The sequence below is a fragment of the Cydia splendana genome, chromosome 15, assembly GCF_910591565.1.
Source record: "Cydia splendana chromosome 15, ilCydSple1.2, whole genome shotgun sequence".
Classification (NCBI taxonomy): domain Eukaryota; kingdom Metazoa; phylum Arthropoda; class Insecta; order Lepidoptera; family Tortricidae; genus Cydia; species Cydia splendana.
This window is the reverse complement of record NC_085974.1, coordinates 8,422,815-8,438,353: the sequence shown is the minus strand read 5'-3', so window position 1 is coordinate 8,438,353 and position 15,539 is coordinate 8,422,815. Positions and strand designations below refer to the sequence as shown.

The 15,539-nt window shown below is 37.1% G+C and overlaps 1 protein-coding gene across 9 annotated transcripts in view; it reads right to left on the bottom strand.

Moving 5' to 3' along the window:
• LOC134797521 (dual 3',5'-cyclic-AMP and -GMP phosphodiesterase 11-like) overlaps nucleotides 1-15,539 on the bottom strand; it is a 251,840-nt gene that overhangs the window by 126,331 nt on the left and 109,970 nt on the right. For all 9 annotated transcript variants that reach the window (XM_063769772.1, XM_063769774.1, XM_063769773.1 and 6 more), the window contains exon 3: nucleotides 11,507-11,648. In XM_063769772.1, coding sequence (XP_063625842.1) covers nucleotides 11,507-11,648 — 142 coding nt within the window. The remainder of the gene's footprint in view (nucleotides 1-11,506; nucleotides 11,649-15,539) is intronic.

Genomic DNA, 15,539 nt, shown 5'->3' with positions numbered 1-15,539 from the left:
TTCAGCTACTTTTGTGTTACTTGGGAACTCTTTAAACGTAGTAATATTGCCTTCATTAGAAACATAATTCGAAAACTACATTCATTCACGACTATTCAAATTACAACCAACGCAATTCTCTCATTCCACCAAAATTACGCGTCATTAAATGAACGTGGGTGGACATTTACATATAACTAATTGAAATAATTGATTGGCCATTCATTACGCTTGTGCACGTTAAGTTTGATTTATCGAATCACTCATTGCTATTGCAACTGAATGTCACTTGTTACGCAATGCAATCGGGTAATCCTTTTCGGTTGATATACAAAAAAAAGCAGTAAATGCTCAATGTACCTCTCGTACATTTGACATATAAGCCCACTAGCGAGCGAAAGGATGCATGCCGCCCGGCTCAAGAAAATCCATGTCAAAAAAACCGGGCAAGTGCGAGTCGGACTCGCGCACGAAGGGTTCCGTACCATAATGCAAAAAAAAAAAAAAAACAAAAAAAAAGCAAAAAAAAAAAACGGTCACCCATCCAAATACTGACCACTCCCGACGTTGCTTAACTTTGGTCAAAAATCACGTTTGTTGCATGGGAGCCCCATTTAAATCTTTATTTTATTCTGTTTTTAGTATTTGTTGTTATAGCGGCAACAGAAATACATCATCTGTGAAAATTTCAACTGTCTAGCTATCACGGTTCGTGAGATACAGCCTGGTGACAGACGGACGGACGGACGGACGGACGGACGGACGGACAGCGAAGTCTTAGTAATAGGGTCCCGTTTTACCCTTTGGGTACGGAACCCTAAAAAGCGGCTGCATGCAAAAGTCGCCTTCAGACAGGTATATCGGAACGGCCAAAATGTTCACAATATCTGAACACGCACTCTAACGCTTTGACAATAGAGGCATGTTCAGATATTTGTGAGCGCCTTAGCCGCTCCGATATATCTGATGGCGACTGTACATTAATTTTTGATTGGTATTTACTTACGCCGTCAAGTATATGTCCCGAGAACAATAATGTCGTACCAACTACCTATAATAAAACTCATAAGGCGATCCTGTTGACTTATGACTTAATAGTACGTTGCTTCTGGAAAAAAATATATGGAAAACTTGGCATAATTAATAGAAGACTTTTTTCAATTGGGATATGTACGTTATGGACCGAAGTTATTTTTCATCAACCCTCCCCAACCCTCCCCCCTCTGCGTCACCCCCCCCACACCCCCGCAAAGGGCCCGAAACGCGGTTTTTCTAAATTTTTAAGAAAACCGTTCAAGATATAGAAAAAGTGTGTAGGAACGAAGTGATCCTTAGTAAATTTGCTATTTATCTCTTATACACACTATAGTGCTATCACTTATAGTTATTGTGAAATCTGTCACCATGTATGCAATTTTTTTAGAATTTACGTTTTTTTTCTTTTGTAAGATAACTTTTCTCAAAATATACTTACGATATCGCCAAATTTTGTTATATTAAATAAATAGTTAATATGTTCTTTAAAATGGTGTATTATTTATTATTAAACTCCTTCATTTGACGATGCTATGCCATTTTGAACATACATCGTCTTCAAACATTTTTAAGCTCACCTAAGATCGTTACTATTAACCACTTGTCTGTGAAACAGATCGCACGGTCGCGTTTTTATAGCTTGCCTCACATAGAATAGAAGGTAGCCTATAGAAGTGGTGTGCGCGTGCCTCCGTGAGGGACAAAATATACGCAATGCGACAATATTAATAACACGTTTTAACATTCCTGACAATATACCAAAAACAATAATCTACGTATTTCGGTCGGGTTATTGAAATAAAATGAAATGAAATTTTTTATTTGTTGCCCACCATAACCCATACTAAATTTATGGTGGGGAACAAACAAAAAGTGAGACTGTGACGAGGACAAGCAATAGTACTGCTTTCTTGCTACTCCTACTGAAAGTTCTATAAGTGTATCTCGTTCGGTCATTTGGCCTTTCCCCCGTTTCCTCTCTGTTATTGTACCTCTATGTTGCCTCACCATGCCTGTCACGCTCTAACAAGTATGTAAGTGCGAAAGGGACGCGCATAGTGATAGGCGATAAAAATGGAACCGTGCTGCGCCCGCTGACCGAATTTTATACAACACAAACGAGGGTAAACCCACGATTTTTGACCACCACATACATGAAAAGTTCATCATCTTCTTCGCGTTGTTCCCGGCATTTTGCCACAGCTCATGGGAGCCTGGGGTCCGCTGGCAACTAATCCCATGATTTGACGTAGACACTAGTTTTTACGAAAGCGACTGCCATCTGACCTTCCAACCCAGAGGGGAAACTAGGCCTTACTGGGATTAAATAGTCCGGTTTCCACACGATGTTTTCCTTCACCGAAAAGCGACAACTAACGCGAGGAAGAAGATGTGTGTGGTGATCAAAAATCGTGGGTTCACCCTCGGTTGTGCTGTACCTATAAATTTCGGTCAGGATCCGTTTCATATACAGACAAGTGGTTAATAACGATATTAGCTGACATTGAAAATATTTGAAGGCGATGTATTTTAAAAATGGCATAGGATCGTCAAATGAAGTAGTGTAATAATAAATAACACATACATACATATAATCACGCCTATTTCCCGGAGGAGTAGGCAGAGACCACGGTTTTCCACTTGCTACGATCCTGACATACCTCTTTCACTTCCATCATTTTCATTACATTCCTCATACACGCTCGCCGGTTTAGGGTGCTCTTGACCTGGCCTTTCTTCAGGATTTCCCCGATCTGATCAGAGGAAATCCGCCGAGGTCGACCCCTTCCAAGTCCCACTTCCACTTCTCCCTTATACACTCTCTTTGTTAGCCTTCTTTCACTCATTCTTTCCACATGTCCAAATCATCTCAAAATACCTTTCTCAATTTTAGTCACTACAACAACATTCAGTCCACACTTTTCCCTTATCACACTGTAGTGAACAAGGTTCCCAGATACACAAACTCTTTCAATAAATAATACCCATTTTAAATAACATATTAACTATTTAAAAAACCGGTCAAGTGCGAGTCGAACTCGCGTTCCAAGGGTTCCGTACATAAGTGCGACTCACGCTTGACTGCACATTTCTAATAGGTTTTCCTATTATCTATAGGTAAAGTAGTATTTTGTGTATTGTTTCAAAATTTTAGGCCCAGTAGTTTCAGATATAAAGGGGGGGGGGGGGGGGGGGGGAATGGTCGAACAGATAGACAGACGCACGAGTGATCTTATAAGGGTTCCGGTTTTTCCTTTTGAGGTACGGAATCCTAAAAAAAGCGTGAAAGATATCGTAAGTGTTACTTGTGAAAAGTCATTAGAAGAAGAAAAACACTGAAAATGCTAAAAATTGCATCTTCCGTGACGTATTGCGCAAAAACTATAAGTGATAGCAATATAGTATGTATAAGAGATAAATAGAAAATTTAATATGGATCACTTTGTTCCTACACCCTTTTTCTGTATCTTGAACGGTTTTCTTAAAAATTGAGAAAAACTGGGTTTTGGACCCTTTGCGGGGGTGTGGGGGGGTGACGCAGAGGGGGGAGGGGAGGGGAGGGTTGATGAAAAATAACCTCGGTCGACAACGTACATATCCCAATTAAAAAAAGTCTTCTATTAATTATGCCGTAATTTTAGCTAATTTCACTGAACTATAACTCTTATAGATAAGACTGAGTGTATTAAATATTTGTGACGTTCCACGGGAAAAGGTACCTTATGAGGGTTTCTAGTTTCGGAGATATGAAATGTTTTGTAAAGAGGTGAAAAAATTCTCAATTTTTTTTTATTGTGTGATCTGAAACCTTAATGCGTAACGTTTGTATACCTGTTTTTATTTTTGTTATAAGTTAGTTATAAGCCTAGTAATGTCGTCTCAGAGTTTAGTAGAAAAGGTACCTTATGGAAAAAAGATTGAAAATTCCCAAAAAAACTAGTCAATACGGGAAAAGAAGTTTGGTAGAAAACTGTATTAGCATTCTGCAAAACTAATTTGATAATTTCAGTTCTGGTTGAGGCGCCTCGCAAATATTATAACCGTACATCGACCGACATCACAAATCCAAGTAGCCTGCTATTATACCAAAGTTACTCTCGTCAAGTCTTTCTTAACTAGAATAATCTTCATATGGTTTGGTCGCATGCAGTAAATCAGCCATTGGTTGGTGCTGAAAAATGCCAATATCCGACGCATTACCTTATGGAATATCTGAGGTCATTGAACCTCAATGCCGCTTATCTTCAATAGCAACCGAAATATATTATTGATAGGAAATAGACGATTTATACCATCTTAACCCCAAAATATTATTAGTTTATCCTAACTGTTCCATCATCATCATGCCTCATCATGTAACTTAATCACAAGGTACCTTTTCATTACATACAAATTATTGGTCTTTTTTAAGATTATTATGACGAAGAACTAATTAAATTTGGGGCAGTTTAATGTAAATTAATATTTTCTATTCATAAAAGATAAACTGTAATATGATTGATATTTTGTAGTGATGTATTATTAGATTTATTTCCATAAGGTACCTTTTCGTAAATGTATGGAGCAAATACTGTTATTGTTATGTAAGTTTAAAGTGGCATAAGGGGTTTAATATAGTATTTAGTTGCGGTTTTAGGATTTATTTCATTTGAATGACAGAATTTCTTTCATATGTGCTCAGAAAAATTGATTGTGTGTCACATTAAAAGTAAAAATATTCAATTTTGTGATTTTATATGAAAAAGTCAGAAAATACATTTTTTCCTCTAAATCGGTATTGTTTTTTGCTTAAACTGTCTGTCAGTGTCGTTTTCTAATAGATAAATTTTAAATCTTGAGAGCTCATTGCAATCAATCGTGAAAATTAAATAAAACTTTATTTTCAAGAGATTGGTTAGTATACACATAAATCAGTCGATATCAAAAGTTTCTATTTGCATTACAGAACAAGTCGCAATATTTTTTTAATCTCAGATATATAAGGTATTATTATTTGTAGTCAACTATGTAACTTACTTCAGGAACATAGTTTTTTAGGCGGCTAAATTTAAAACTTCTCTATCATAAAGTTGCTCATTTCACAACATTATTTTCAAAAAATCATATCTCTGTAACTACGCAACCTAGAAGGTTGATCTTTTGTGTTATCGATAGCTTATTTATTGTAGATTACTGGGGTATGCATAACTCCATACCCGCCATAAGGTACCTTTGACCGTGGGACGTCACATTTTATCTACACACATATCATAAACTCTCTATGATGCCTTCAAAATCCGTAAATAAAGGCCCACGTTACGATAAACTGTTTTGTTACAGCAAATTTCTTATCTGTGAAAATGTGGTAATAGCTTCATTACTACATCAAAATCGATTTGGTAATGACATTCAAATTTCGAACATCTCTGAAAAAAAAAAGCAATTTGATTTGACCCCTATTTTAATATCAGTCGAGATGACGTTTTATTCGAAATCAAATGACAATTGCATACAATATTGACAAATCTCGCTTGTAAGTTGGTATCGGACGATATGGTAATCGACCCCGACTCTAGTTTGTCTTTGAATTAAAAAAACTACGGATGCGTGACATGCGTGAAAAAAGTTTTCATTTGCCGCCATTTGACGTACAGTTTATCTTGTAATTAGTTTGTAAGTAAAAAATAATTTGTTTTGTTGTTTTTAAAGTAACTATAACAAAAGTTTCGTGTAAAATGTACGATAAAGATGTTTCGGAGACGCCATATCTCATATCCGCGAGTTCCGCCAGAGAGGAAAGTGCCCCAATGTCGGCTGTAATATGAGGTTAGTGAATATATCATAGAAAGTTTATAATATGTGTGTAGATAAAGCAGTGTATGTAACTGTACATAATTAGGCATTAAAACACTCGTGTGATACTATTATGAAACTCATTTCATTCGTTTCATAAACCCACACTCGTATTTTAATGCCTTTCATTATGTAGCAGTCACATAAACTACTATTTTATACTAGTCGACTGTAATTCTTGAATTAAGATTTCTTATACCAAACTGCAATTGGGTATTTTTAATGTATGGGCTGCCAACTCAACTATAATAATATATTCATTTCGATACAGTTTAGTCAACTATAATGAAATTGATCAATCACAAACGAAACAAAACCATAGCTCAAATTGATTATTTTAGGTTGTATAGTAGAAACAACTGGTTCATAAGTCAGAAACGCGCATGTGACACCCTTAATATAGCAACATCCATAGACTACGAAAACCACTTAGTGTTGCTTGTTAGTTCTCCATAGGCTACGGTGGCCAAAATCGAGAAAACAACTGTCTAAAAATTGAATTTAGCGCGGAGCAAGTACCAGGGCCTCATGAGTTACGAGGAGGTGTCGTTGACCAACCCGCCGTGTGGCGCAGGGCGCGGCGGCCGGGTCGCGTACCAGTATGAAGGTATCGCGGCTGCTCGCGAATCTTAGCTGTATACTTTTGGTTTGGTTTGTTTGTATGATTCTACTAGTTTAAAGTATTATTTTTGTTGACTAGTAGAAAAAAGTATTGTATACAATAGTGATATAATCAAGCTTTTCAATCTCGTACCTTACTTAGGCAACTCAGCAAGCTTCGTTGCCTAAACACGGTACTCGACTGAAAAACTCTCTATTATATCACGATTTTATAAAATACTATATTGGTTAGAAAATCTGTAACGATTTTTTCGTGTGACCTCGCAGCCAATTGTTCAGCGAGCTCTGAATCCGCAGTTGCAGTTTTGTGGGATTACCGCAATGCCGTTTAATGATGACATGGCGCGGCCAAATCGGCCAATATGTACAATGTACATACCTATGCATGTAATGAACGGCTTAACCACAGTCGTACGGCTTGCGATAGGCTTATCGACGTTGTTGGTGGACAACGATTTACACAACATTTATGATTAACCCTACCGTGGACAGTTGCAACATCCTACTTACTATTAGATAGATAGTAGAGACCTAGAGACCCACCCCGGCTTCGCACGGGTTAACAAATTGTACACCTAAACCTTCCTCAAGAATCACTCTATTGATAGATTTCAGTTTATCAACAGAAAGACGCGGCGGGGGACTTTGTTTTATAAGGTGTAGTGATGTTATTTTCTTGGACTCCCCATAGACCCACAATTCACACAAACCTCAAGGTTTTGGCCACGTTGGGTCTTGTGGTAATATAAAGCTGTCACCTGTTTTTAAGAAATAAAAAAAAACACTATTTGCCAGCATAGGTTTTGCGTAAAGAAGAATTTACTGTGCCAATTGTGGTGCTTAAATAATTTCTTTAATCATATTCAATGCGATAAGAATGACTATAATTCTTGAAAATATACGGTCAAATCGAAAGTGAGACTCAAGAAGTTCAGTCACTTCATAGCCTTAAATAATTATCATATATATAAAATTGAAAAACCAGAACGGGATAAAAAACGAGGGAAGAAGCGAGATGGCGCCTTACAAATTTCTAAAAAAGTTTTTGTCACTTTTCTCGAATACGACGCACGTATGATAAGAAAAACCTGTTCAAATCAATTATCTACATATGGGAATAGAACTAGACCATAAAAACTATCGCTTCCGATGCGTATTTAATTTACAATAAGGAAAAGAAATTTTCATAACAATCTTCATCGGCCATTTCTCGGCAACTCTCGGTTGCTTTCGTTTGGCGGTGCTACAGATTAGACCAAATAATCCGTAAGTTAAAGTAAACTAAATTATGTTTGTCATGTTGGTATACAGGTATTTCTGAGTTTTTTTACACGAAGTAAAATAAAAAGTGCTGCCAACCTCAACCTTAGTCTATAGAGCCCATACGAGTGATTTATGTCATATATGACTTATCATTCTTATCAATCAAAGTAATTACTATATTATTATTATCGATTTGTATTTTGTTGTTTTAAATTCATTTTTGAGTTATATTATTCAGATTGACTTTCACGGCTGCGGCAAACATTGCCATTCGTCCGGGGAAAGGGCTAAGAATGCTGAGATGGGCCAAAAATACAAAGTTGATTGAGTAGATTAAAGTGCATGTTCAGATGTTATTGAGCGACCTGATAAAAATAAGCAAATGTACAGTCAGCAGTCGGCCAAATATCGTACTATAATTTTGTTGCCATAGAAATAAGGATGTGGTCCGATATAGTGGCGAAATATTGAGAGACAAAAGCGGCTAAATTCAGTGGTGGCTCGGACACTTAGAGAGAATGGGAGAGGATCGTGCCGTGAAGAGAGCGCAGGTACTTGGGACAACAAAATGGGAGACGCCCGAGTGGACGTCCTAGGTACCGCTGAAACGACGTAGTTGCTCAAGACCTGCTCAACCTCGGCCATGGCGACTGGCGAAAGCTATCGCAATACCGAGAGGACTAGACTACCTATGTTTGTATGAAAAGGCGATTTAAGGGCGGTGGTCGTCCATATTCGTCTTAAGGCGAAAATTAATCTAATGAACGTTTTTGCTACTAGGCTTATAAGAACAAATAATAATTTTATCTTGAAACAAGTTTTAAATAAATACGTGTAGATGAAAAAATACAATCTTGCCTTTTATCAAATCACATCATTTTTTGACAAATTGGCGAATTGAGTTATCCAAATAACGGCTACAAATAAGAAATCCCTATCACAGTTTTAAACCATGGCAGGGTTGAATACATAATAATGTCGGTATTTAACTAAACATAAGACGAACTCTTTATTTCATTTACGCGAGCGGAGCTGCGGGCCCGTCTAGTCATATATATAAAATTGAAAAACCAGAACGGGATAAAAAACGAGCGAAGAAGAGAGATGGCGCCTTACAAATTTCTAAAAAAGTTTTTGACACGTATCTCGAATACAACGCACGTATGCTAAGAAAAAACTGTTTAAATCTATTATCTACATATGAGAATAAAACTAGAACATAAAAACTATCGCTTTCGATGCGTATTTAATTTACAATAAGGAAAATAAATTTTCATAACAATCTTCATTTTACGACTTCGACCATTTCTCGGGAACTCTCGGTTGCTTTCGTTTGGCGGTGCTACAGATTAGACCAAATAATCCGTAAGTTAAAGTAAACTAAATTATGTTTGTCATGTTGGTATACAGGTATTTCTGAGTTTTTTTACACGAAGTAAAATAAAAAGTGCTGCCAACCTCAACCTTAGTCCATAGCCCATACGAGTGAATTATGCCATTTATGACATATCAATCAAATTAATATTATCGTATGGTTATCGTGTTAATAATTTGTATTTTATTGTTTTAAATTTCTTTATGAGTTATTATTATTCAGATTGATTTTCATGGCTCGGCAAACATTGTCATTCATCCAGGGAAAGGGCTGCCGAGAGTGCCGAGATGAGCCAAAAATACAAAGTTATAGAATGGGAGACGAGCGTACTTGGGACAACAAAATTGGAGACGCCCGATGGCGAGAGCTATCGCAAGATCGCAAGAAACATGACGTGATCTGGTATCGGAGGCCAGGTGAGTCCTTTGGATCGTTGCGTCACCTTAGCCGTAGTAATGTTAAGATCCAGAAAGGGAAATGGGGACTACCTACGTTTGTATGAAAAGGCGATTTATGGGTGGTGGTCGTCCATATTCGTGGCTTAAAGCGGAAAATAAGTAATCTAATGAACGTTTTTGCAACTAGGCTTACAACAATAAGTAATAATTTTATGTTAAAACAAGTTTTAAATAAATACCTACGTACGTTATAAGAAATTTTCCAATTAAGTTATCCAAATAACGGCTACCTACTTGACAAATAAGAAATCCTTATCACAGTTATAAACCCTGGCAGGGATACATAATAATGTCGGTATTTAACTAAACATAAGACAAACTCTTTATTTCATTTACGCGAGCGGAGCTGCGGGCCCGTCTAGTGTATGTATAAACAAGTCAGTGATTTAATTACCTACTTAACATGGCAAGTAATTTGATTTGAAACATCCAGCAAACATTTCATGTTTACGAGTCTCTCCCGAGTCCTGAACTAACAACGATCATATGATGTTTCAGCGAAAGCCAAAGTTTACACTGGTAAACCTGCAACACGGCAACAATGCAAAGTTATGTCTGCTTATCGAGTTTTAATGAGTTTTGGGAGCCCGTGTGTTTAGTATGCAAGCGATGGAAGCTCCATTATGCTTGTGGATCACTACTCTATCGGAATACAAGTGATGCAACTTGAAAATCACTAATCCGTTATTATGTGATTACGGATCACGTTAGAAATTATATTTAAAAAATGTAGCTTGTATTGCAGTCATATGCAGCTTCCACTAAAACTGGTGTAACTGTATTATCTCATGTTATCTCTGAGGTTAAGTCAAAGTCAGCGTTTATGAGGACATGGTCAATATCAATTTACAAGGACTTAGTGACCTTATTTCACAGGAAGCATTCTATCTTTACACTTGAACGGGTGGCCCAGTTTTTAATGAATTTACCAATATTATATTTTTATAATTAAATAAACATTTAAAGTAGCATGTAGCCAAATAACTAATACTACCCATGATAAGATCTATATCAATGTCGCTACAATATTAAATTAATCTATTCTCATGATAGACGCCAATCGTGCTAAGACATGTTCCAATATTGGCAACTTAGCGCACACATCTGTCCATCACACTGGCATGAGAAGTCTAATAAATAGGCCCAAATAATTCACCCACGATAAATAATATAACATTTAAGGTATAAACGATGCCTTTCAATTACTTTACAACCAGTGAAACCTCTCCAAAAACATATCTAATTATCTACTGAATAGAATACAATTTCATATAGAAATTCTACACTTTCTCAATCAATTGAATATTTCTATAAGAGGAGCCGTCGCATTGTCGTCCAGAAATGGCAAATAAATTTTCATACTATCGACTTTTTACTTGATTCGAGTATTGAAGCTTGTATGTTTTATATAAGAAGATATCTTTTTATAGCGTCAATACTGTGACTTTACGAAACATTAACGAATGATCTCGGTAGCGTCTTTTCCAGCTAAGCTACGTCTGGGAAAGATACTGAGATGTAGGAAATAAAGCGAAGTAGTAGCGATTTGATCCAGTCTCAAGTTTTAAGTTCGACCCACCTGGAGTATTGCTATCATTTGTGACCAGGATACCTAAGCAATGGCTTGTCTAATGGGTTGTGCTCTAAATAATTGTATACTCACGGCTAATTTCTAACGACTGGCCATCGACAGGACGTTCCTCAGATACTGGAACCTACATAGACCCGCTAATACACCGTTTGTAGAATGATCTTGCCGCATTCACTCTCAGATCATAGCAAACCAACCAAGTAATCATGCACAAACTCCTATTTCTCATCAACGTAGATCTCAGATCCTAAACTAGAGCTGCCTGCCTACATTTTCTCTGTCAGTCATTAGATTTATAGGTATATAGTAATTATAGTAGCGAATTTCTCCATCATATAGCATCAAACCAACCTTAAGAAGTAATCATGCACAAACTCCTGATTCTCGTCCAGCCAGGCCTCAGTGCGCGCGCATTCCGCATCATAGCAGGTGGCCGCGGGCACACCGCCGCCCGCGCCACCTGCCGGCTCCTCTATGCTGCGCAACTGTAGACCTGTAACAATGGAAACCATAGTTTAGAACTTGAACAATTCAATTCAATCTTTCCAGACGAAGATTGGCTACTGCAGTCACACGAGGGCGTTTATATAGTTTCAGCTAGTTTACTAGCAGTCACTGAGGTCAAAATTAGCTAGGATAAGAGAGAATATGGATACTGTCGATGATTTAGTCAACGTCAAAGTGGGATCCACATGACGGAAACAATATTTTAGGTTGTACATAAATTTAAGTCACTGTACGGTAATATACCAACATTAATATATTAAACGATAAATTATGGCCTCTAGGGCCCTAGCCAGACACGGGTAGGGAGTTAATGTCAAAAGTGCAATATATTAAACGCCAAAGACGTAAACGAATTAAAAACAAATAGGTATCACAAATCCATTTCGTTCGTTTCGTTAAAACATTCTCAGTTTTTCTCGGAAGGTAGATGATGGCTTTAGAATAAAAGCTCTTACATGTTGGATATATCTAAAAATTACTGAGATTAAGAAGAAGACCGAGTAAATTAAACTGTAACATATTTTCTTACATCTTCCAATTTCCAATGCCTACATATATTAGTTGTAAGAATTTAAGATCGAATAAAAAATATCCCTTTTATAAAATACAATAAACAGCAATGAATAAAAAAACATAAGCGATGAAAAGCAAGTTATGTAGAAACAATTAATGATCACATTGCATGATATGAGTGATATGACTCATATCAACAAATTCATTAGCATAAACGCTGATTTAGCAATCCATATTTTTACACAACTTACATCTAAAATGTAGGTTTATCGTATGTACCTAATTCTTTACACCAATCACAACATGAAAGTAATTTTCCAGCCATAAAATTTGCAATATTCCGACTCAACACAATTACCTACAGAAAATATTGAGATAATGACATTATTTCGTGTCCTGCCTATGTCACCGTCAAATTAGGAAATCAAGGTGGCAACGAACCTATTTAGACATATATGTAACCTTATTGTCACGAATTGTAGGGTAAATAGGGTAAATGGACCTATAGTCGGCACCTAGCTATTACTTGTTGGCAATCATATCGTAGACCTGTGAGGCTTTAAAAAGCCAATCATAGAGGTAGACGTAATTATTGGAAAATGCAACCGTATAAGGCAATTCTGGCAAGATTGGCTCCCGAAAGTGGTAATTTGGGTGCTAATCAACGAGAGTTTTAAATTTTTAATGCATAGTGCTAAGTTATAGCCAAATACTCAATATTAGGTACCTATTTAAAGCAGTTTCTCGAGGAAAACTAGTGAGAAGCCAATAGCTCCGAGAACTTGACGAAAACGCGTGTTTTCCTCGAACAAGTTGCAACTGCCAAGAGCGAAGTCCAAGTTAGCTGTGGTTAGTTATTTCCGTCGTTTTCCAGTATACTAAACTTGTGTTAACTTTATTTTCTTTGAAAACTACTGAAATTAATTCTTATCTATGTTCCTATTACTATAGTTTGTCAAAGGACTGTCTCATTTCAAACATAGACAGAGAGAATCATACTATCTTTGTCTTACACTAGTACTAGCACCGAAAAGAAAAGGATGAGTATAGTTGTTTCTGTTCTTATTTACTGACAAATTTGGTTTGACCAACTATGTATATTATCTATGATTATTATTTGTTTTTTTATTAGTAGTTGTCTGAAAGAGTCGCTCTTTAGCGATAAGGCCTACTGTTTACCTCTGTCTATGTGTATCTATTATGAATTCCTTTTTTAAATTTATTTGGGGTTGTACAATAAGGAGGATTTATATTATATTTATTTTTTCATTAACACTATTACAGTGTCGTATGGTCGTTAACACAGACAAACAATATGCCCCGTGCATGAACTATAGAGGGCAGCATAAGAGCCGTCAGATTTTTGGCGCGAGGCGTAAATGTGTCGTTTATGCTTCTGATATAGCCCACAAGATGGCAGAACCTACTATGCATAAGGAAACGTACCGACGAGAACGGTAGATGGCAGCACTTGCTTTGGCAATACACATGTGAACATATGTGTCCGATTCAGGCCACAAGATGGCAGACCCTCCAACGCGGACGGTCCCTTTACTAATGATCAGGTAAGCACTATTCATATCATTTCAAAGTAAGCATGAGTAGTAACCAAAATAAACATAAACTGAAGAGAATATCTTATAAACATCTTTTTAGATGCATATAATCTTCATTCCCATCTCGTCTAAGCTGTTCCAAGCTGCGGTGCCAAGTTTTCCCGCCGTGTTTAGTTCAAAACGGCTTAGAGCTAATCCTGTTAGACCAGCCAGTGGCGCCATGAAAATACCTTCAGGAATATAGAAGCTACTTTAGTGATTTCATTTTCTATCAGAGCTAGTTTTTTAAATAGCACCTGTAATAAGATATGACCAAGACAATGCCATTTGGGGACAGGAAATATATGTATAGGTACCATGTATATACCTTTTATACCCCAACGCAAGTTCTTAAATAGATTATGTTTCAGATTATTTAACAATTTAGATGTTATTTGGATAAAGCTTACTTAAGCCTTATTCAAGCCTAAAGCATATAAAGAGGACATACCGGCAGTTATCGACCGGGATATGAACCGTGATTACCTTTTGTATTGTTTTCGAGCTCCCGATATTTCGACGCAGTTATATGCGTCTTATAGTTAGTGGTAAGGTAACGTTGAAAGCGAACGCAGCCGACGCGCACGAATCCTAAACTGAGCGCGGTCTAACTTTGACACCCACCCGCTATCTTCAGTTACCCGTGAACAAGTGAATGTAACTGCGTCGAAATATCCGGAGCTCGAAAACAATACAAAAGGTAATCACGATTCATATCCCGGTCGAAATAAGTCTAGTGAAACTAACCATGAATCATTCAAAACTGTTATACCGGCAGATACTACAACACGCAAGAGAGCGTATACGTGAACTGTAAAGGGCAGCTGCAATACCTGCTTTTGATGTTGATTTTCAATAAGTTTATCGATTTAGTTCACAAGGTGTTAGACCCTCCAAGCTCCTTCAACATATACTTATATTGTTTGCGTAATGTTCAAGTCAGTAATGCGTTTACAATATTCGGTAAACGTCCAAATTGACGGCGGTATCGGTGTTATGACGGCTGAACGAAGAACCCTCGTCATATGGACATGTGAAGTTTTGTGAGGGCTCCTCTATACCTACTATGAAAACGGGGAAAACCTTTTTAATTATACAGGTTGGAACATTTCTAGGGACTGAGCTAAAAGGATAGTGTCATCTAAGTGATCTACAATCGAGTTATTATAATCGTAAAGCTGGATTAAAAAGTAAAACAAAATTATTAAAATGATATATTTTTATATCAGTGACAACCCTACCGCTAAAAAAATATTTACATTTTAAATTGACACATGTCATTAACTTGACTTTACATTCAATGCTCGTATCTGCCTGCTAGGTTGAAACATGCAGATTTTTGCACTAATGTTTAACTAACTGTATCTTACAAATGGTTAGAAATATTCTTCTTCTTCCTTGCGTTATCCCGACATTTTGCCACGGCTCATGGGAGCCTGGGGTCCGCTTGACAACTAAACCCAAGAATTGACGTAGGCACCAGTTTTTACGAAAGCGACTGCCATCTGACCTTCCAACCCAGAGGGAAAACTAGGCCTTATTGGGATTAGTCCGGTTTCCTCACGATGTTTTCCTTCACCGAAAAGCGACTGGTAAATATCAAATGATATTTCGTACATAAGTTCCGAAAAACTCATTGGTACGAGCCAGGGTTTGAACCTGCGACCTCCGGATTGAAAGTCGCACGCTCTTACCGCTAGGCCACCAGCGCTTCTCGCGCGATGGTTAGAAATATTAACGTGATTAATAAGTGAAAAATAAAGTACGTA